The following is a 24,150-nucleotide window of genomic DNA, read 5'->3' on the forward strand; positions in this document are numbered from 1 at the left end:
AATTGCCAATAATTGCCAAATTGCCAATAATTGCCAAATTACCAATAATTGCCAAATTGCCAATAATTGTCAAATTGCCAATAATTGCCAAATTACCAATAATTGCCAAATTACCAATAATTGTCAAATTACCAATAATTGCCAAATTGCCAATAATTGCCAAATTGCCAATAATTGCCAAATTACCAATAATTGTCAATAATTGCTAAAACAGAAAGAAAGCTGAATCGGATTTAATTTTTTTTGTTTTCTTTTAAACACTTGTACCCTCTCGATGTAAATACCTCCGACAAACCGAGCAAACAGCTAAATCGCACCTCTACACAGATAAGATCCCTAAGTGTGAGAAAGCCTTCTACTCCAATAATTTCTTCCACAGAACTTCTAGACTTTGGAACTCCCTTCCGGGATTCTGCTTTCCCAACTGTACTGACATGCAGAAGTTCAAGTGTAATGTGAACAGACATCTTGCTGCTCATCTCCCTTCATAATACCCCTGCAACTTATGCCCACGATAGTAACCTCCTACTTCAAAGTGGCACTGTGCCTTGTTTGGGGTGAAAATTGAATAAATAAAAAAAAAAAGCTGCTGTTGAGACAGCGGGGTTTTCTCATGGTAGACGAAATGAATAGTTATAAAAAACAAAACAAAAAAAAAAAAGTTACAGGCATTGTTTGGAAAGTGATGGTAATAAAGGCCTTTTGCTAAAACAGATTTATTTTTGTTTTCTTTTGAAAAAGAGATGCTATTCTCGAAATATAAAGTTTAAAAAAAAATAACAAAACAAATAAGACCTTCTTTTGTTTGTCCATACGTCACGACAACACAACAGCTGGTTCCTATACTCTTCCATATCTATTTATATTTAATTAAAAAAAAAACAAAAAAAAACTTCTAAATACAGGGTGACCAAAAAAAAAACAAAAAAAAAAACGGACCCCCAACTCTAATTAGGCCTTGTTTCTTAGTGTTTTGTCCGAATGAAATGAAACTTTGATTATAACTAGTTTATTATATTCAAAACATCACATCAAAATACTAGGGTCTTTGGCCTTTTTTTTCTCCGTTGACTGTAAAATGCTCAGAAAAACAATTGAATGTCCTGTTTTTTTTTTTTGAGTCATCCTATATACTTAGTCATGGATATGTGACCGACTTGATAAGACTTAACTAATTTGTATATTCCTTTGTGAAATGAAATAAAAACAAATTCTGTCTTTTAATAAAATCTAAATATCTTTTTATAATTATATAAACTTTTGTCGGATGGTAGTTGCTGAGGTACATTTTGGTGCCCAAATAGGGAATATCTATTTTTTTATATAAGAATTAAATTTTTATGTAGCCATTAAATCTGATTAATAAAAAGATGCAGACAATGTTATGGATATTAAATCTGATGTAATGACATTTTTCAACTAAATGTACCAAACATTCGTGCTGAGTGAAGCTATAATTATGCCATTCAATCAAAACCCTTGTTGCCATGGTGACTGACCAGACAGATGACCGTTTGCAGGTGGATCCCTTATTCACATTATTTTTCAACTACATGAACCAAACGTTGCTGCTGAATAAAGCTATAATTATGCCATTCAGTCAAAACCCTTGTTGCCATGGTGTGTGGGAGTTGAAAACTCTCAGCCTTACTCGATTGTCGCCCTTTAACTCAGAAGAGCGACCTAGCTATGTCACTTCCTGTTTCTCATATTTCACCCCTTTTCCGCTGAACGCTCGACCAGTCAAGATGTGACAAACACCGCTCCGGTGGAGCCATGAGCCACCACCGCGTCCTGACTAGCCAGTCAACCGCAAGTAACGTTACTCATCTCTCAATGAACTCTTATTCTTCCTATCACTTCTATTACTCTTTCGTGTATATTTATGCAAATAAATTGCATTTGTTTCGTTGATATATAGCGGTATATTTTCGTCTTCATTATGCGACCTTTCATCTTTTCAATTCCTCTACCATTAAATACATCCACCATTACACCATGGGCACGGGGTCGTCTATCACACTGCAGACCGTCCTGTCCAACAGATGACTGACCAGGCAGATGACCATTTGCAGGTGCATCCCTTATTCACATTATTTTTCAACTAAATGAACCAAACATTCGTGCTGAGTGAAGCTATAATTATGCCATTCAATCAAAACCCTTGTTGCCATGGTGATTGACCAGACAGATGACGATTTGCAGATCATTTATTTACACTATTCTTTTAATATTTCTCGTTTGTTCGGTCTTTCCTCCCAACATTGAATACATTCAATTATCAAAATTTTAGTATTACACAAATCTAAACCAAACCTTGACAGATGCTACACATATACCTGCATTCCTTGTCGAAATATATATAGAGAAACAATAGTTTGCTTGAAGCAGCTGCCCCGTTCCCACATCCATTTTTGCCTTATAGTATTTCAATGTTCTTTTTTTAAAGACATTCTTTGGTCCTTTTTCTTTTAAAAAAGAGATTTTATCTCGAAATATTAAGCCCTCACCATCCCGGTTACATCAAACAATAAGTTCACAATTACTGATTTGTATTGTGATTATCTTAAAAAATAAATAAATATACGAAGTTAAAAAAAAATAACAAAACAAATAAAACCTTTCGTTTGTCTATTTTCGTCCATACGTCATGTCAACACAACAGCTGGTTCTCTGCATTGCTATAGCCTTCTTATACAATTCCATATCTATTTACCCACAATGTTTCAAGCAAACTACCTTTCTCTATTATATATATAGATCTGCAGAATATATTTCCACATAGAGTACAAGGAGTCGGGAGTCAGAATCAAAGAAGTCGCCATCTTAGGAATTCTAAGAGTCAGAGTCGGGCTTTTCCCATCAGACTCTGCAATCCTGGGAGAAACGGAGCATCACCTACCAGGTTTTGAACTTAAGGCAGGATAGGGTACTCTGAGCAGCTCCTGGCCAGGTGTGGCAACAGTACTCAATTTTAGGACGTATCTGGCTCTTATAGAGGTAGAGGATTGCATTGGGAATGAGACACCTGCAATCATTTTTTTCCAGCTACATTGGCTACAAATTTGATACAAGTCTTCCATACAAAATATTCGAAAATGTAGAGCACATAAGAAAATCTAGAGAGAGATTTGTTTCAGTTATTTTTTTTCTCCAAAATAATCAACAGTAAAAATTAATATGAAGACCTTTACCACCTTAACCTAACCCTAACCTCCACCATCTTGATTTGGCCTTCGGGACGAGATCAAAGTGTAGTATCTGTTCTTCAGATGCTGCACTTCTATTTCCTGTTCTCTTTCGGTGGTGGAGAGATCCTTCACGACTGAGACAATTTTTATTTTTGTACCTTTTCTCCACGTTAAAAAACGACCCTGGTGTCTAACTCTGTCCCGTGGGGAGGCATAGTAAATAGGTACATCAAACAGTAAGTTCATATTTACTGAATCGTATTATGATTATCTTGAAAAATAAATGCATATACAAAGTTAAATGAAATAAAACAAATAAGACCTTTCGTTTATCCATACGTCATGCCAATATAACAGTCGGTTCCCTGCATTGCTAGAGCCCTCTTATACTCTTCATGTGTGTGTATATATATATATATATATATATATATATATATATATATATATATATATAAAGAGAGAGAGAGAGATGGAGGAGTATAAGAAGGCTAAAGACAATGCAGAAAACCAGCTGTCCTTAAGCACATTATTTGGTCTCTTTCCTTTTGAAAAAGAGATCATATTCTCGAAATATTAAGGCCTCCACCATCCCTGTTATATTAAACAGTAAGTTCATATCTACTGATTTGTATTGTGATTGTCGTGAAAAACAAATGGATATACGAAGTTAAATAAAATGAATCAAATAAGATCTTTCGTTTGTCCATTTTTGTTCATATGTCACACTAATACAACATCCGGTTCTCTGCATTGCTATAGCCATCTTATACTCTTCCATATATATTTACCCACAATGCTTCAACCAAACTACCTTTCTCTATTATTTTTGCTTGTTTGTTCCTTTTTGCCGATGTCAGATGGCGTGGGGATCCGAGAGAAGTTTGAACTGTAATGAACACAATATAACCGTAACGGCCACATTACAATTTTACCTGTCCTGGTACAGATATTTTCATCGTCATAAATAAACTGAAATTCAATATTTAAGTTCAGTACAGTGGATGATTTATCACTATCTTTCCGTTATGCTTCGTTGGGCATTTCGCATTTTTTAACTCAAAATAAACAAAACTACAGACATTCACACGGTGGCGAACACACTATCAAATTCTATTCAAAATTAAAAAAAAAATTAAATTAAAACTTATTGCCACAAGGCATCCTAAGTTGCACAGCAAGATGGTTGTTCACATTACATGTAAATTTCTTCATGTCGACAAAAAGAATCCAGAGTTCTTCAGCATATGCCTGAAGAAGGTCGGAGGTTACATCGGCTGAAACCTTGTAGAAATAACACTGAAGCTAAAAATATTAGTTTCAATATTCAAAATAAGACGAATAATCAACCCTCTTCTCAAATCTTCAGAACTAGCAGTGCATGCCCGGCGTTGGTTGGTCATAAAATACTCTTAAATATATTTTAATTCGTGCAGGATTTTGATTTTATTATGACAGAGCCAATTCTCTATTGAATATTATATTGTACCTAATATAAATTAGTGATTTCAAAAGTTTAAAAAAATAATAACTTGGGTACCATCGGTTGAATCGAAACAAAAATATATTTGGCATTCCAGCCTCGTTCCCTACAGTTTGAGCTATCGACAGATAGATAAAAAGATTCAAACTATGATTGGTCGGTTGGTTGTTTTTTTGTTTTACGGCATATCAACCCTTTTCAGGTTATTTAATGCCGAATCTGGTGATTTTGAAAAACGATTTTTTAATATAGTATATTTGTTTTTTTAAGTTGTATTCTATTTAACTCATACTTGGGACCCTAACAGGTACTACCACTCCGGGTCAGAGTGGACCTGGGAGCAATGGCAATTAAAGGGTGGATCCACACTCCATAAGGCCTGCAAGCTGGGGTCTCACCATTGGATATAGTTTTAAGTCATATCCAGGACCAATATTATGATTGGATTTGCAAAAATAATAGAAAAATATCGACAAGTTTAAATGAGCATTTTGCATTTCAACTTGCCGACATATTTCTGTACGCGTAATTCATCCAAACAAAGTTTTTACTCATTATAAACCATCCTTGGTGTATGATTACTGTTTCCTGTTAATTTCAGTGTTGTGCGACCAGTAGTTTAAGTGTTTATCGGTTAAATATTTACACGCACATACGTCTAATGTTTTATTTATATAGTCTATATTATATAGTAAAATGTGCTAAATATATTTTAATTCATGCAGATTTCGTATTTATTATTACAGAATAATATACTATAAACTAATGATTATTATATTGTACCTAATATTTAGTATTAATTTCAAAAGTAAAAAAAGAAAAAAAAAAGAAAAAGACTTGTGTGATAGAATCGAAACCAAAACATTTAGCCCTCCAGCCGTGTTCCCTACTGGTTGAGCTATTGAAAGATAGATAAGAAAGATTTAAAATTAAATGACTTCAAACTATGAATGAATTTGCGCATGTGCAAAAGTAACAAAAATATGTCTGCAAGTTGAAATGAACATTTTAGCATTTCAACTTACCGACATATTTTCTGTACGCGTTATTCATTCATCCAAACAAAGATTTTACTCGTTATAAACCATCGTTGGCGTAGGTGTATCAGAATTTTTGTAGGAATTTTTGACACCCCTAACACGAAACTACGAATAAAATATAAAAAAACTCGTAATTTCTCTTTTAAAAGTGGGTTGTTTATTTTCTTTATGGATTATACTTCCAAAATAAACTATTAAAGTTGTTTTAAAAGTAATAGAAATATTTTTTTTATTTTTTAAAAAACACTAATGAATTTTACGAACTCAATATTTTTCAATTTTTAAACTTTAAAAATCTATCAAAATTTTTCTATTGATTCTATTTTTACGATATTTTCAGGGTCAATGTGAAATTTTATGCTCTTTCCAATAAACCGAATATAATATTTTAGACAAACGTTTTTTTTTTTAATTCACGCCCCCCCCCCTATTTTCAAGTGTCTATTAAAAAGTAAATAATTAATTTACTCACCAAAGTTTTATATATCACAAATTGAAGAGAACAGGTCAATAAATATATTCAAATTTAAAACACAAAAAAGTAGTGTTTTTTTAGAAATTTACCTGTAAAGTCCGAAGTTTAAAACCTTTTTTTTTAAACCACGTTGTTTTTTTTTGTTTTTTTTTTTAATGAAACCTTGGTCCTTGCTCCTTTAATTAAAAAAAAAATTATGGCTTGAATTACATTTTTCGAGGAGTTATAAGCTTGGAAAGCCAGGGGGTCGAATAATTCACGCCTCCCATTTTGAAATGTCTATTAAAAAGTAAATAAATAATTTACTCACCAAAGTTTTATATATCACAAATTGAAGAGAAAAGATCAATAAATAATATATTCAAATTTAAAAAAAGTAGTGTTTTTTAGAAATTTACCTATAAAGTCCGAAGTTTAAAACCTTTAAAAAAAACAAAACAAAAAAACACGTTGTTTGTTTTTTTTTTTTGTTTTTTTTTAATGAAACCTTAGTCCTTGCCCCTTTAATTGAAAAAAAAAAAAATTAGGGCTTGAATTACATTTTTCGAGGAGTTATAAGCTTGGAAAGACGGGGTGGAATTATCTGCTATTTTTCACGCAATTTCTGACACACCTATCGGTGTATGATTACTATTTCCTGTTAATTTCAGTGTTATGTGACCAGTAGTTGAAGAGTTTATCGGTTAAATATTTACAAACACGCATACATCTGTTTTATTTACATGTAAAATGTTAAGATGCTGCTGATTATGCTGATGATGACAATTATCTGCTGCTGATGATAATGATGACAATTAGCTGAACTCTGCCCAGTTGGTTTCGTTTCATAATTATGTCATGTAATATTTCAAATCTCGAGTTCATGTTTTGCTGTTTTTTTAAGGGTTTTTTTTTTTTTTACTTTAAGCAAAGTATTAAATTAAATTACAAAATTGACAATAGTTAAAAAAAAAAAAAAAATCAAAACTTTTTTTTCTGTAAGATTTTAGAGAAAAAGGGTTTCTGAATTTTTGAGATGAGGATTGAGAAATTACATTATTTGGATTATTTGGATTACCCTTCTCATCTTGAGTGCCATGTTCACAACGTTTTGGTCGATTTAACCTCCGACCTGCTTCAGGTGTATCTTGTCAAAATCAGGATTTATCAATCCTCATCTCAAAAACTCAGAAACAAAATGCCAATATGTAAAACACACGTTAAACTGATGCTGATCATGAAGATGATGAAGAGTTCTCCATAAAAAATAATCTATACATTAACATTAATAACGGTACCTAACCATAACCTTTAACGTTCGTACGTACGTGTGTGTCACGGTTTCCAAATGATAAATTATTCGATCGGGAAATCCTGTTTATTATTTTCTTTTATTTATTTTTATTTTTTTTATTACATTTAAAATTTTTATTTTTATTACATTTTAAATTTTGTTTTTTATTACATTTAAAATTTTATTTTTATTGCATTTTAAATTTTGTTTTTATTACATAGCGTTTTCGGTGATCAGGAGATCCTATTTATTACAAAGGAGGATAGAAGGTGACAAGATACTACGAACATCAAATTAGTGCAAAGACGCAATGTAATAAGGAAAAAATTAAATAAAAAATGATATCATTTTTGAGCCAAACGTGAAACTAAAGTAAACCTTCTTGGTTTTCTGGTTAGGATCCAAGGGTAGTATCTGTTCTGTGTAAAAAAGATGGTATAATGATATCATGGGGTTTCCGTTCACACCGGACGTCCATACAATGGAAATATGTCACAGACTCCCATAAGGAAATTGTAGATAAACCGTAATAACCAAATATATTCCGACACTACATTAACCAGATTAATTAAATAAATACTTTTACAAAATGGCTACGATAATATTGATGGGTCTCCATTCACACTAAACGTCTACAGAATGCCTAGCAACAATATATTACATATGAAAGCTGCTGTTGTGGACTTTCCACAGGCCTCGCTAGTTTAAATGAATAATAACCCATGTTCAGCTGAATGATTATTTTAGGAAGTATGTCAAGTCTTTAGTTCGTTTTTGTTTGTTTGCTTAAAAAAAAAAAAAAAGTAAAAATGTAATAAAAAAATGAAAAATAATAGAAAAGATCAATACTTAAAAATCAATACAAATCGATAAAAGATAAGAATTATTCTTAATACGATTGTAGAAAGCAAGGTTTCTGCAGTTACATATTAAATATCAAAACGCGCAGGATTACAACGCCGTAATTTGCCCAGTCGCACACATGCGATAAAGGAACTATGCTGCACTCCATGCGCAGTAATACAACAAACATCTGATGGTCCAGAACACCCATCGAAATTCAAACAGTCCAGGATGCAGTTCTACGGTTAAACATCACCGCTACCCATCCTCAGCAAATACGCCGGACTCCATTTATTCAGATGTAAAACAACTTTGCCGAAGAATGTCACGAAATATGTACCGTAGTTCTCATCATGGAAAGTTACCATGTCGAATGAGAATTAATTCTTCTTAAACAAATTTTATTTCGAACTACTGTTTTCTTATGTGATGTACACACGCGCGCGCGCGTTCCGCTTACATGGTTTAATGACTGTTTGCAAATAATCACGCGTGACACTCTATTCATTAAAATCAGTAATCTTAAACTTCCCGCCCTTTTCACGTGACACTAATTTAGAAAAGCCTGCCGGATGAACAGTCGTTGCAAAAACCTTGACGTTGGAACGATTTGAATGGATGTTTCTTAAACACACAGCAATCTCGAGTTCTTTGTCATTGTTTTTCCAAAGCTATTCATGTTTTTATTTTATCTGTGTTTGGTGAAAACCTTCTGTTAATCGGAGATCTGGTTAAATTTACCTTTAATGGTCCCGCGGATATTCTACTATTTTCGGATTCTTGAGGTTCTTGCAACTTGCAACCTCGGTCTTAAAAATTGGTATTCGTAAATTGGTGGACACAAACGCACACACCCTGTAACCTATAAAGCCAGCGTAGGAGGTGACTTACCTTTAAAATGACATCGGCAAGGATCGTGTTTATCAAGATAATTCTCTAGCGTGTCCCACCCGCCTCCAACTCGAACCATCACATGGTTCCGTAATATCTGAAAAGAAAAAGAAAAAAAAAAATTAGATAATAAAAAAATTAGGCAAAAATACAGTATAGTTAACAAAAAAAAAATAGATTAAAAAAAAATTAGGCAAAAATACATTGTAGTTAACAGCACAAAAAAAGAAAAAAAAAAGAAAAGAACAAAGTGTACAACACATAAGTTTTATCAAACGCAAGAAAATCATGTTTATCGACCTGCATAGCTTTTCAGGTTTCAAACTTTATAAAAATTTGAACAATAGTCTCGGGAGGTTGAAAAAACAAAACAAAAAAAAAAAAACAACAAAGCTAGCATCCATCTTGTATTCTGGTTTTGCTTCTCGCCCGTCTTTCTCGGATCATTTGAAATATACAGTTGATCTAGAAATTGATTTGTGTTCAGTTATGGATTGGATTAAGAAACATCTTGTTTCATTTAATCCTGTTAAGACTCAACTATCGTCCTTCAATCGTAGGTGTGCCCTTTTTTCTTCCTAAGATTCTTATGGAGGGCTCTGCTCTTGAGTCTTTCTTTCTGATACAAATCTTTCTTTGAATCCATATATTAAATCCATTACTCTTTCTGCTTCTTGTAAAATCGGTTCTATCTATTACTCATTTTTAAAATGTAATAAAAATAAAATTTTACAACCAGACCATGTATGGAGTATTGTTGTCATATTTGGACTGATGAATTTGGGTTAGGGTCCATTTGAAGGTTCTTGATTAATTGCAGAAACGTACCTGGAATTTGATTGGTCCAACAATTTCTTCTTCACTACAACCTTTCTCTTACAGACGTGATGTTGCTAGTCTCAGTCTTTTCTACAAATACTATTACGACACGTGTTCTTCAGAATTGTCTGATCTATTTTCCTGCTTCCTTTGTTTCAGCTCATTTGACTCATTCGTCTAGTGGTAGATTCTTTTCAAGGATTACAAAATTGTGGAACTCTTTGTCTTTATTAGTTCTCTGCAACCTTTCTCTTACAGATATGATGTTGCTAGTCTCGATCTTTTCTACAAATACTATTATGACACGTGTTCTTCAGAATTGTCTGATTTATTTCCTGCTTCCTTTGTTTCAGCTCGTTTGACTCGTCGGTCTTCATCGATTCATTGTCTTAATACCTCGTTGTAATACAGCTTCCTATTCCAGTAGATTCTTTCTAAGGATTGCAAGTTTGTGGAACTCTCTTCCTGCTCACTGTTTCCCTTCTACTTACAGCCTTGGTCTTTTCAAGATTAAGACTTAATAGGCATCTTGTCTTTGCAATAATCGTCTTCCGTTCTTGTCAGTTCCTTACACTAAGTGGCTTCGTGCCTTGTCTCAAGCAATTTCCATTAAAAAAAAAAATAAATAATGAAATATTCATTCGCTTTGCAACTATGATGGATGATCTACGAAACTTAACTCTTGACAAAAAAAAAAAAAATGAGAAAAACGCATCGAATTCAAGTGTATCCGTTTTGTTCAAATTTAGTAGCAGGAAAAATAAATAAAAAAGATATTTACACATTTTCAGGTGTTGTTTGAGACAAATTTGATGCCTTTTAGAGAAGAAAGAGAAAGTGTCATATCTTGGCTAATAATTGACGTATTCTAAAAATCACAAAATACACAAAATTTTCACCATTGCACCACATGCTCAAGGTCAGGAGAGAGAGAGAGAGAGAGAGAGAGAGAGAGAGAGAGAGAGAGAGAGAGAGAGAGAGAGAGAGAGAGAGAGAGAGAGAGAGAGAATCAGAAAGATCTTGATCATTGCCAGCCTTTAAGATGTTGCTATATTCTGAAAACAATATATTCTGGGAAAACAAACAATTATCATACCTATAGAATTGTATTTGATAATTTTATTCAGCATTAAATAACTCGTAGACGGTTGATATGCCATAAACCAAACCAAACTTATGTTATGGGTATGTGGTTTGGAAGATTGTCAGAGTTTTTTTTTTTTTTTTGCAACTTAGGTGTAGGTATTTTATATATATACTAGCGAGTGGTACCCGGCGTTGCCCGGGTGTTTGGAGGTGTGTGTGTGGGGGTGGGTGGTGGTGGTGGGGGTGTAAAAAAAAAAAAGTAAGTATAGGGATCAAACCCGAACCGTTGAGGCAAAGTTGTAAATTAAAGTGTGAAAAAAAAAAAAAAAAGAAAAAAAAGTGCGATGTTAACTATTGCCCCACCGCGAGATGCTAACAGAAACACGTTTGAATTTATTTAATTACTTGGATTTAGCAGGTGCCCGTTTTAAATGAGGTCAAGTTTTGACTGCGGGATAGTTTCATTTACTGCTGAACGCCCCCCCCCCCGAAGATGTTATAGGAAAAAGACTAACCCGCATGCGGCGAGCGACAAATATTGAATATTTATCTTCCCAAAATCGAGCAAATTAAATAGACAGGCGAGCTTCGTTGTTAAGTGTGAGATATTACGATTTGTATGTGATGTGAACCGAGCGACCGCTTCTCTGAAAGAAGCCTTTTGTAGACACACAGAAAAAGCGAACACACATACATACATACATTTTCGCTTTTATATTTATAGTTTTTAAAAAATATATATATATTTTTTTTGCATTTTCACCCCAAACAAGGCACATGCCACTTTGATGTAGGGGGGGGGGGCTACTATCTGGGACATAATTTGTAGGCGTACTATGTAGGGAGTTGAGTAGCAAGATGTCTGTTTTCATTACACTTGAATGTCAGTACAATCGGGGAAACAGGAACTCTGGAGGGAATTCGAAAGTCCCACAAACTATTCGAGTAGAAGCAGACGCACCAGCCCAAATGTGACAAGAATACTCCATACATGGGCACATGATGGCCTTGTAGAGGTACAGGATACTCTCAAGTAACTTTCTATCATGGTAGAGAGAGCCCACCTTCTTTGCAGCAGCCTTGGCAATGCCCTCAATGTATCTGTCCCAACTCATGTCCTCTGAACGTTAAGCCGAGGAGTTTGAACGAAGTACTCCTCAACTTTTTGATCATTAATTGCATAATTGAGAAAACGTCCACCGTTCTCACACGAAAAGAAAAACTTAAACATTTGACATAAAGATTATGAGGGAAAGAGGGACAAATAAAGACCTGACCAGAGATTGATTAATTTGGAATCCAATTTCTAAAAGCCGTCTAACACAAGCCAGCATGTCAAACGGATGCTAAGTCGATACTACGGCTGCTGCTGATATTTTATCACCAGCTTTCCAAGCTGCCTGGGATCCGCATCAGCTGATTTCATAAGTGGGAGATGAAGCGTACGGTTGAATAATGTATAAGTAAACATAAAAAAGCACTTTGCATTCATTCCCTATGGACTCCAAAACGGCTGATCCGATTTTTTTTTACATTTCACGCACATGTATCTTATGAGTGTTCTTAGATAGCTTCTGTATTGGAATGCCTCTGATAAGTATGCATAATTGAAGAAATACCATTAAAAAAAGAACGGTCCAATTTTGGGTAAAGTTAACACTTTTACATAACCTAACATCACAAGAGCATTTGAGAAGTTTTATCACCACACAAGCAGAAGGGGTTCATACAAAATTAATGCTTTTCATGATACTTGACATCTTTCATTTTAAACTTTAATTCAAGCCATTATATATAAAAAATAATTTTATAAAATCAACAATAGGTTCTCTACAGTGCAATGTAGACTACAACGTATTGTGGACTAAGTCACTGCAGGGAGGCATGTGAAGATTCTTTTCAGTGCACCATGGTGAGTTCCTGACTAGAAACAGCCTAGCACCAGCCTAAAAACTTTAAAATACTTCAAAGAAAATCAAAATTTAATGAATATTTATTAATCAATGTCGAATATCTATTCTTAAAATTTCTGCAAAAATCAGAGGTATCTGAATTTTCAAAGAGCTTCCATCCCTTTGCATAAAACTAAATCAAACTAAACATAACCTACATTATGATCCTTCATGCTTATCAGCCATGTTCCAAAATGCATATCGGTTAATTAGTTCAGAAACGAACCCTGTACATACGAGTATATAAACATGCTTAATTGTGACGTTTCTGAAGTTTTGAGATGAGGATTGGTTATCCATGTTATTTGGATTCATCGGACTACTGTTCTCATCTTGAGTGTGATTTTTCACAACGTTTCTGTCGATGTAACCTCCGACCTTCTTCAGGTGTATCTTGTCAAACTCAGGAATTTGGATGGAATTTTGAGCGGAACCCTTTGTTTACCCGTGGCACAGTGGTTAGAGTACTTGAAAAAAAATCAATTGTAGAAAAGTGATATTCTCCTGAACGTTGAAGGTTCAATCCTCAGTGTGGGCAACTGAAAAATACAATTGCAAATTACTTAGGACCTCTATCCAGTCATGGCTGATGGAACAAGAACATGCTACCCCCGTGAAATAAATAAAGGATTCTGCTCAAAATTCTGTCCAAATTTCCGAGTTTGAGAGGAACATTCCCGAGTTCGACAAGATACACGTGAAGAAGGTCGGAGGTTACATCAACCGAAACGTTGTGAAAATCACATTCAAGATGAGAACAGTAGTCCGATGAATCCAAATCATATGGATGCCTAATTTTATATGAAGATGCAAAACAGATGCGCATATACAAATGCATGCAAAATGACGTCACCGCTAAAAAAAGGGAAAGAGCATGTTAGAGTGGATGATCACGTTGGAGATGTAGATGACGTTTGAGAAAGCGATCACGTGAGTGACGTCATAGAGGTAGTGAGAAGTCACGCATGGCGGGAGAATGAGGAAATAAATGTTGTTGTTAGAACGGGGGAAAGGCGAGTTGAAGTTCTTTTTATTCTTTGTCTACTTTGCGACTGAGGCTACAACGTGTTGGGTAACGTTACAAAAAAAAAAAAAAAAACGAAAAAAAAAGGGTACTTTGGAGTAGGGCAAAAATTAAAATTCCTCTCAGTCTAGAAAGATTTCTTATTCACTGACCGAGGACAGAAAAGATGAAAATGGGCCACCAATGAAGCACACTCACCGGAGCATATTTCATTACAATATTGCGATGATGATTTTTTTTAACCAACACATTTCAGGTGAAAACATTGCTTACTTACAGGCAATGTCGAAATTAGTATAAATTCCAAAAATTATGGAAAATGAGGCAATGGAAAAATAATTACAAGAAAAACATAGGGTGTTTGATTGGGGATTTTTTAAAATTGACGCATTTCAGGTGATAACATTATTACATACGTGTCATGTCGAAACTAGTATAAATTTTAAAAAATTATGAAACACGATCCTGTAGAAGATGCGCTTTCATTTTTTTTTTTTTTTTTTTACAAGGCGGTCACTACTTATCAAGGCCCGGAAGCCATTCGGGGATAAGGGTTATTGCATGTACAGTACGATGTTAGTGTTGAGATTTGATAAAGTGTCTTACTTAAGGAGGTGGTCCATCAGGAATTTGTTTATGTTGGACTTGAAGACATCGAGGTTGTAGTCAGGTGGGAAACAGGCAGACGGAACAGAGTTCCACAGGCGTGCACTTCTAAGAAAGAAGCTTTGTTCATGGAATCTATGTTTTGGTTTTGGCACAGATAAGGAGTGGGGAAAATTTTGCACAGTGGTTTCAGCTAGACGGGTGCTCCTCATGAAAGATTGGCGAGGGGGCACCAGAGATTGGAGCTCAGACAAACACTTGCCATGGAAATAACGATAAAACAAAGACATGCTTGCAACGTCTCTTCTGTGGGAGAGGTTGCAGGGAAGAGAAAAGGGCATTACCCACTAAGCCACGAAGCCTATTTTGTACTTTGTCAAGGCAGGATAGGCCATTTTAGCAGCTCCTGTCCAGATGTGGCAACAGTACTCCATCCTTGGACGTACTTGGCTTTTATATAGATAGAGAATTGCATCAGCAGTGAGATATCTTCTGGAGCGGTAGAAGGATTCTACCATTTTTCCAATGACCTTGGCAATAGACTTGATGTACGTGTTCCATTTCAGGTCAGGAGTAAAGGTCAATCCCAGAAGCTTATCAAAACATGGAGCTTCCCCTAGTCGAGAGCAATCCATTTCAATTGATGCCAGATGGGGATCAGAGTGTTGATGATGTAAAAATAGGAGCTTAGTTTTAGATTCACTGAGACTAAAGTTGCCCTCAGGACTGCTAGCAACCACTGTAAAAGAGTAATAAAAAATGCAAAAGAGCTATATGCTCAGTCCGTTAAATCCAAAGTAGCTGAGCAGCGGCTTGGTTCTCACCAGTTTTGGCAAATAGCAAACAGGATCCTGAACAGAAGCGTGCGTTCTATCCCAACCATCATCAATGGACCTGAGGTCATCTCGTCAGCATCAGATAAGGCCAAACTATTTGCCAAGAACTAAACTCCTTCGCTGTTCTTTTAAAAAAAATATTTTTTGTGTTTTTATTTAATACTAATATATATAAAAGGTGCATCTCACATCTCTAAAGTAGCAGGACAAATACAACACTTTATTCCTACTGGAATAGATATATAGAGAGCATTGCCAAGGCTGCTGCAAAGAAGGTGGGCTCTCTCTACCGTGCTAGAAAGCTACTCACACCTGAAAGTATCCCGTACCTCAGCCACCATTCGCCCATGTATGGAGTACTGTTGTCACATTTGGACTGGTGCATCTGCTACTTGTCTCTCATTCCTGAACAGGGTTCAAAAGAGTCGCCAACCTGATAGGTCCTGTCAACTAGGCTTCAGCCCCTGTCCCATCGACGAAATGTTGCATCCCTCTGCCTTGTTCTACAAGTACTTTAATGATGAATGCTTTGACGAACTACAAGCACTTGTACCCCTTAAGCAGCAAAATCCCACCCCTTCACAGTAGTAATCCCTAGGTAAGAAAGCCTTCTACTCCAATAATTTCTTCCCCAGAATTGCTATACTTTGGAACTCCCTTTCTGATTCTGCTTTCCCAACTGTACAGACATGCAGAAGTTCAAGTGTAATGTGAGCAGACATCTTGCTACTCATCTCCCTTCATAATACCCCTGCAACTTATGTCCCCGATAGTAGCCCTCTACTTCAGAGTGGCACTGTGCCTTGTTTGGGGTGAAAATTGAATATAAAAAAAATAAAAGAAAATAAAAAAAATAAATACAAAATAAAATTCAAAAAAATAAAAAAACTGATATACTTTTATTTACTACACCTTGATTTAATAAAATTTTTTTTTTAAATTTACCTGACAAAAATTACCGTTGTGTGTGTGTGTGAGAGAGAGAGAGAGAGAGAGAGAGAGAGAGAGAGAGAGAGAGAGAGAGAGAGAGAGAGAGAGAGGTAGTTTTTTAAACGGCTGAACCGATTTCTATGAAATTTCACAGTGTGTTTTAAGTATCTGGCAGGGTTCTTAGATAGGTTTTGCATCGGTAAATTATTTTATTTGGTCAGTTTTTATGATAAACCAATAAATCTTGCATTTTTACCCATGTTTATTAGACTAGGCGTGCATCTCACATCTCCAAAATAGCAGAACAGATACAACACTTTGCTTCTAACCAGAAAACGACCATACCCTGATATAGTTTTATTTAATACACATCAATTAAAGATTCAACAGAAAAAAACAAAAAATAGATTTGACAAAAAAAAAAAAAAAAAGATTTGACAAGAAAAAAAACAAAAAAATTCGAGAAAATAAAAAAATTCGAGAAAAAAAAAAAAAAAAAATTAGACAAAATAAAAACAAAAAGACTTACCCTGACAAAAATCAACGTTTGTGAATCTCCAATTTTATATTTGCCTTCTCCAACTTTGATGATTGGAAATTGTGATGGACATGTACATTTGCCGACTAATTCGCGCACCTGGAGAGAAAAAGAAAAAAAAAAAAGGGTTGAGATGTGGACGAAGAAAATGGTTGAACAATTTAAAATTCAAATCCAATCAGAGAAAAGTCTTAGAGATTAAACATTTTTTTATGCAAACGATTTAAAATGAACGATGCTCATGACAAAGGAGGAAGAATTGCTGTTTTCTGGGTCGGAATCTATTCACATAACAGTGGAAAATACAAAGTAAACCCTGGATTTACTTTCGGCAGCCTCATAACATTCGCTTTTCTCAGCTTCGCATATAATTTGGTTAGTTGTTGAGCTTGAAAAAAAATTTTTTTTTTCATCCATTAGTCCTCACATTCCATTTGTGATCTTTTTGGAAAAAGGGGGGGGGATAGCTGTGCCCCCCCCCCCTCTATTCTTTATCTGTTCCTAAACCTAAACGTAGATTCCTAGAACAAAATTTCTTTCTTAGAACTGCACGCCTGTGGAACTTTCTTCCGTTTGCCTGCTTTCTAGCTGACTACAATTTGATTGTCTTCAAGTCCAATGTAAACAAGTTCTTGAGTCGTTCCACTTAAGTTAACAAATTTACCGAATTTCCATTACTAACGATTAATATATATTGTCCAATTGATTACTGTACACTCTTTAACCCTTATCCTCAAGTGGCCTCTGGGCCTTGATAAGTCGTGATACCTATGTAAAAAATAAAAATAAATAAAATAGCATTTATCATTTGGTTAGTTGCTGATCTTGAAAATTATTGTTTCTCAGCTTCTTGCATCAAGTGGCTTCATGCCTTGTTTGGAGTGATTTTCAAAAAAAAAAAAAAAAAAAAATTAAAATAAATTAGCACAATTACCCATAATACTCCTCAAATGTTTCTTGGAGATGAGATCCATTGCTTTTACTGCTTCTCCTAAAGTCGGTTCTCTCTATCACTCTAACCCTTTTCTCACACCTGAGGCTATTCTTTGTGCTTATGCGCTTATGTTGCCGTGCACGGAAATGAGCTTATGCACTTTCATTTTGGACAACGAAGAGCAAACTTCAAGGCTACAGTAATGTTATATATGGGAGGGGGACAGATCCTTGTAATTAAACCAAGTAAATAATTTGTTGTTGCCGAGAATCCACTTTGGGACACTCTGCATTTGCCGAGAATCCACTTTGGGTGACTCGGCATTTGCCGAGAATGCAGTTAGGAGATTCAGAGTTCCTATCCCGTCATGGTTACCACTTGATGAAGGCCAGAGAAATAGTTGGCCGAAACATCATGAAACAATAACTAAGAAAAGATGAGGATAATAAATAAATTAATAAATAAAACTCATCTCAATAATGAATTCCAATTAAATATACACCATTTGGTATGGACCCGACCATGGAAGATCGGATAATGAGTAAACGTGGATTCATAAAACCAAAAAATCCAACCTTAATCAGCCTTTGAGGCCCGTGACACAGTGGATAGACATGTTGAATCTCTACGGTTCCAGGTGAGAATTGTCAGAAGAAAGCGATTTCAATCCTACCCAAAGCTGGTCAGAGGCTTACTTGGCCAAAAAATGTGGTGAGACGACAACTATGGATGGCAGTATTTGCTGAGAATGCAGTTAGGAGACAAAGGCCAGATGAATAGTTGGCCGAAACGTCAGAAACAACAACTAAGAAAAGAATAGGATAATAGTCTGCAATAAATAAATTAATAAAAAGAATGCTCATCTCAATAATGAATTCCAAATAAATAATATAAAGTAAATAAGCTTTGAAAATATATTTATTGAAGGAAAAGGGTAGAACCGAACCCAGTAATCAGAAATTGAAGAGAATACTTATTGCAATACTAGGAATCTGAAGCAATTGTTCATTGTGTTTAGAAATAACTAAATATATCATGTCAGATTTCAATTTAAGAATTTTCTTTGTGCGGCCAAAAACATGTGGAGGCATATGTGATATATAAATCCACGTGAGGAGAATCACATGTCTGAGCACGTTTTGACATTCTGACATCACAAAGAAAGATAAATTTACAATATATTCAGAAGTCGAGCCAGAGTTTAAAGACACAGCTGGGAGTCACAGCTAGGAAACTCGGGAGAGAGGAGAGCTGAGTTAGCTAACCCCCTTTTTGAATTCTTAAAGGCATTTGAATATCTGATCATCATAACCAGCTGGAATAAATGTCATCATGTAATTTGTAAGTCTTTGTTCTGTCGTCATTCAACCTGAAAGATAATGTGTTTTTGTGATTCGTCTTTGTAAAAGAACTTAATATGAAATACCCTTCTAAAGTGTTAACTGTCTGTCCCCCCCCTCCTCAAAAGTGTTAACGGTAACCCCATCATAAGTACTGAATCTGTCTACGTCTCTTTATATCAAGCTCCTATTATAAATATAAACTGTGTGTAATATATAACAAATCTCACCTGTCTGTTTAAATGTATGTATGTATGTATGTTTGTACATCTGCCTAAAACGGCATTATGAATATGCATGCATAACATAGTAGCTATTGGTTCATGTTTTAATTTTTAGCCTTGCAGAAAACATGTGTTCATAGGTCAGTCATTAAATCCAAAGAAAAAAGTAAATCGTAAGCTAAACGTTTTGGTTCGAATTTTCGGCAGTGGTGCACAAGTCATTTTTGTTTAACTTTTTAAATCATTACTATATATCGGGTCCAATATAATCTATTATATAAATCTCACCTGTCTGTTTATGTATATATGTATCTCTGCCTAAAACTTTCGACAGAGGCGACGGATTTTCAAGAGATTGGTATCATTTTGAAGCTCGACCCTCCGGATGACAAATATCGAAAAATTGGCTAAAAACATTCATTTCTTTACCCTCAACTGGGCTCTTTTCTACAAGAAGGGGTCGGTTTTTTCGCCGATATTTTTGAAAGTCATCCTTTCTTTTCGATTGACTAGCCTTTGCCACTTCCGGTTTGGCGATGGACGCAACGGGAAAGACATCACTTTTAAAAAAAATTGTTTTCACATTCTTTGCCTACTTTGTAGTATGGGTTTCTGTCTGTCTACCATTTTTTTTATTTTTGTTTTTCTCAACAACACACCGCCAAACACCTGGGCAATGCCAGGCACCCAGGCTAGTCTATAATAACTGACGTTATCCGTCCCCAGTCTGTGTCCCCATTATATGTCGTCCCGCTATGCACGTCCTGCTATTCAGCACCTTCCATTTGGTGGTATGTAACATAGTCTACACAAGATTTCAATTTTCCGCGTGTTAAGTCCTCATCCAGATGGAATTAAAGAATTGGTTCACATAACAACAATATGTGAACATGATACTTAGCTTTTCTCAAACGTTTCACCCGATGTAATCTCCGGCCATCTTCAGGTGCATTCAGCCTGGATTTTATTGGTGAATTGTGAAAAAATGTTTGGTTTATTTACTTTCTTAATGAACATAGACGTTAGAAATTCAAAACACATAATGCCAAGTCTATTTTTTTCTTTTTTTAAATAAATCCAGGTTCATTCCGTTTTTTTTTTGTTTTTTTAATAGTATGATGAATGTATATTTTTGAGATGAAGTTTTATAATTATTTTTTTGTATTTTTTTGGACTATTATTCTCATCTTGTTTGTTTTTTTTTTCACAACATTTTGCTATTAACTCTCATCTCAAAATCTATTCATCATTATATTAAAAAAAAAATAAAGAAAAAAACAGAATGGACCTTGGATTTATAACAAAAAAAAAAAAAAAAAAAAAAAAAAAAAAAAACGGAATGGACCTGGATTTAAAAAAAAATGAAAAAAAAAAAAAAAGAAATAGACTTGTCGCTATTTCGGTTTTAAATTTCTAACAGCTATGTTCGTTGGGAAAGCAAAAAAAAAAAAGGAAAAAAAAAAAAGTTTCATTATTCACCAATAACATCCAGTGTGAATGCACCTGAAGATGGTCAGTTGATTGGTTGTTTTTGTTTTACGGCATACCAGCCCTTTTCAGGTTATTTCATGCCGAATCCAGTAATTTTGAAGGACAATTTTTAAATAGAACATTTTTTCTTTTAAATCGGTTTCTATTTAACCCATAGTTGGGACCTTAGCAGGTACTACCAGTCCGGGTCAGAGTGGACCTGGGAGAAATGACAATTAAAAGGTGGCTCCACACTCCTCAAAGCCCGCAAGCTGGGGCCTCACCATCGGATATAGTTTAAGGTCATATCCAGGACCGAAGATGGTCGGAGGTTACATCGGCCGAAACGTTGTGAAAAAAAACCCCCAAAAAGAAAAAACAACCAAGATGAGAACAATAGTCCGAAAAATCCAAATAACCCCCAAAATAATCATCGATCCTCATCTCAATAAAATATAATCATCATATTCTCAAACGCTCGTTCATTTCTCTCCTGTCGTCGTCCATGTGTTAGCGGAGGACAATAGTTGAGTGGGAATGCATCGGATACATAACATTCCGTGTGTGACAAGCAAAGAGTCACAACAATGGAAAATTGTTTGACGCTGTAAAAAATAGTCCAGATCTGCTCATACCTCAACACCGTTGTTGTGGACAGATTAGTATCAGTGTTGAAATTTTTTTTTTTTTACTCCCTTCTCCCCCAAACAAGGCATGTCGCCACTTGGACATAAGGGGATACTAATTGGGACAATGCCTAAGAAAGATTAACAAGATGCTGGTTTATGTTACATTTAAACTTCTGCATATCAGTCAGTTTGGGAAGCAGGTAGGGAATTCCAAAGTCTAGTCGTTCTAGTAGAGTAAAAAACTTTCTGACATTTAGGGACCTCAACAGTGAAGGGGTGTGATTTTGTTGCTAAGCGGATTTGTCAGGGATATGTACGTCGAGGGGGCACAAGTGTAATGAGTTCATCAGAGCACATTCCATTAAAATACTTGTAAAACAGGCACAAGGATTCAACGTTGTGTCGATGAGACAAGAGTTGGAGCTTAGTTGACAAAATGGAATCTATTAGATTGGAGACTTTTTTGGACCCCAAAGATATCACGGATTTCCAACCTCTATGCCTTTCTTCGGAGGTGTGATCGGTAATGTGGTATGTGACGATAGCCTAGTGGTTAACGACATGAACTGATGACTTGGATGTCTCAAGTTCGAATACTGTTCGTTCCACAAAAAACTTACTTTCACTTAAGACATTGTCAACCTTCAAATAGTCCTTCCCGTAAGGACCCGATGTCTTTCTAAAAAGGATTCTAACTAGCAAAAAAACAAAAAAAAACAGAACAAAATTCAGTGAAACCAATGCTGACAATAAGATAAATAAATGTGTGTGTATATATATATATATATATATATATATATATATATATATATATCAGTGGCGTACCTATGTAAAATGGCGCCCATGGCAAAGTTTGAATGTGCGCCCCTTCTTAATAATTTATACCTTAGATATACCTAACCTACATAATATTATAATACAGGCACAATTTTAACGAAAGATAAACCATGAAATGAATGTTTTAATAAAGTAATTATATGGTTATTCTTGCTTTAAGCGCCCATGTCAGAGTGGCGCCCATGGCACGGGCCATGCCTGCCATACCCTAGATACGCCACAGATATATATAAATTGAATGAATTCTTAGATAGACCGAACCCCTTACTAATAGAAAAGGGTATTAACTTCATTAACGGCTCTGTTCAGTCTCGAAAAACAATGGATACCTCCTGCAAGGATAGCTGCGTATGTAATTGTGAGGCAAGGGTTGCGCAATCCCAACCACACCTCTGCTGAATCGACACTGCTTGAGCCCAGTGGCAAGAAGTTCAGAATGACTGGAAACAATGCCGAGATAAGCGGAAATCACATACAGCAACTGGGTGTCCCAAATGGTTACCCATTTTAATATTGACTAGGCTCAACGTTGTTTAATATAAACTTATTTTCACACACACACACACACACACACACACACACACACACACACACACACACACACACACACACTTTCTACAATTTTATCATTTAAAGGGAGGTAATAAGAGGTAAAAAGAATCTTTTATAAGAGTTATTCCCCTTTATTAAAGCGATTGTCCTTCACCAAAATGGAGTCTGACTTTTTTCCCTTTTTTAAAAAAAAAAAAAAAAAAAAAAGCACTCTCCATAAAAACACCCGACGTAGTTGACTTTGAAAATGAATTCAAATCCTGCTTTATTTTGAAACTAGCGTAAAATACGCTTAAATATCTTTTAGCGCTGTTTTACAATCGTTCACTGTGTAGAGGGAGACAACTCTTTTGTACTAAGATTCGTTCATCTTTTTATCTTATAATTTAGGACGCTCCTATCAAAGATTTCTTTTTTTTTTTTATTAAATCAAAACATTAAAAATAGAAAGCTGCGACGATCTTTGTTTAATATAACAAAGTTGATGACATGAATAATAAAAAATCTAGTTTTTACGAGAATATTAAGAGAAAAACCAACAAAGTTTTCATTAGATAAAAAAAAAAAAAAAAAAAGCTGCGGCTACTTTACAACAGAACCCCGAACAGGCGTAATCGAGGTCACTGACAACAAATCTGATAATAAAACCCGTCGCAAATTTACCGTTTGCATGGTATGAACCCCTGGACCTTGGGACCATTTTGTGCCATTTCACCACCTTCGGTCGTGATTTTCGGGTTTGTATTACTGAACACAAATTGGAAAAAGTTGTCAAAAAACAAATATATAACAAATAAATGTTATCAAAGGCAAGATAAGTTACCGTTCTACCTAACTGGATATGTTTTCAGTGTTTTTATTTAATGTAACATGTTTATTCAGCTCGAAAAACATACTGTGTTTAGCGATGTATGTATTGGAAAATTCAAAATGGCGCTCGACTCTCTCTTTAACACAGTAAGTTTGGGAAAAGGTGCTATAAATATAAAACTAGACAAAATACTGTTAGAAACTCGCTCAACATATATTACCGTGACATAGGTTGACATATATTCGGTGTTTTTTTAATAGTATCTTGTTTAGTTTATTATTTATAACACCTTTTCCCGAACTTACCGTGTTAAAGAGAGAGTTGGGCGCCATTTTGAATTTTCCAATACATCGGTAAACAATGTATGTT

The 24,150-nt window shown here is 35.0% G+C and overlaps 1 protein-coding gene across 2 annotated transcripts in view; it reads right to left on the reverse strand.

The window, feature by feature from the left end:
• Positions 1–24,150, reverse strand: part of LOC145269850 (uncharacterized) — a 509,018-nt gene that overhangs the window by 70,036 nt on the left and 414,832 nt on the right. For both annotated transcript variants that reach the window (XM_080125577.1, XM_080125578.1), the window contains exons 2-3: positions 16,976–17,083; positions 9,194–9,290 (exon numbers count right to left, since the gene is read on the reverse strand). In XM_080125577.1, coding sequence (XP_079981703.1) covers positions 9,194–9,290; positions 16,976–17,083 — 205 coding nt within the window. The remainder of the gene's footprint in view (positions 1–9,193; positions 9,291–16,975; positions 17,084–24,150) is intronic.

The sequence above is a fragment of the Euprymna scolopes genome, chromosome 45, assembly GCF_053919585.1.
Source record: "Euprymna scolopes isolate OS-2025 chromosome 45, ASM5391958v1, whole genome shotgun sequence".
Classification (NCBI taxonomy): Eukaryota; Metazoa; Mollusca; class Cephalopoda; order Sepiida; family Sepiolidae; genus Euprymna; species Euprymna scolopes.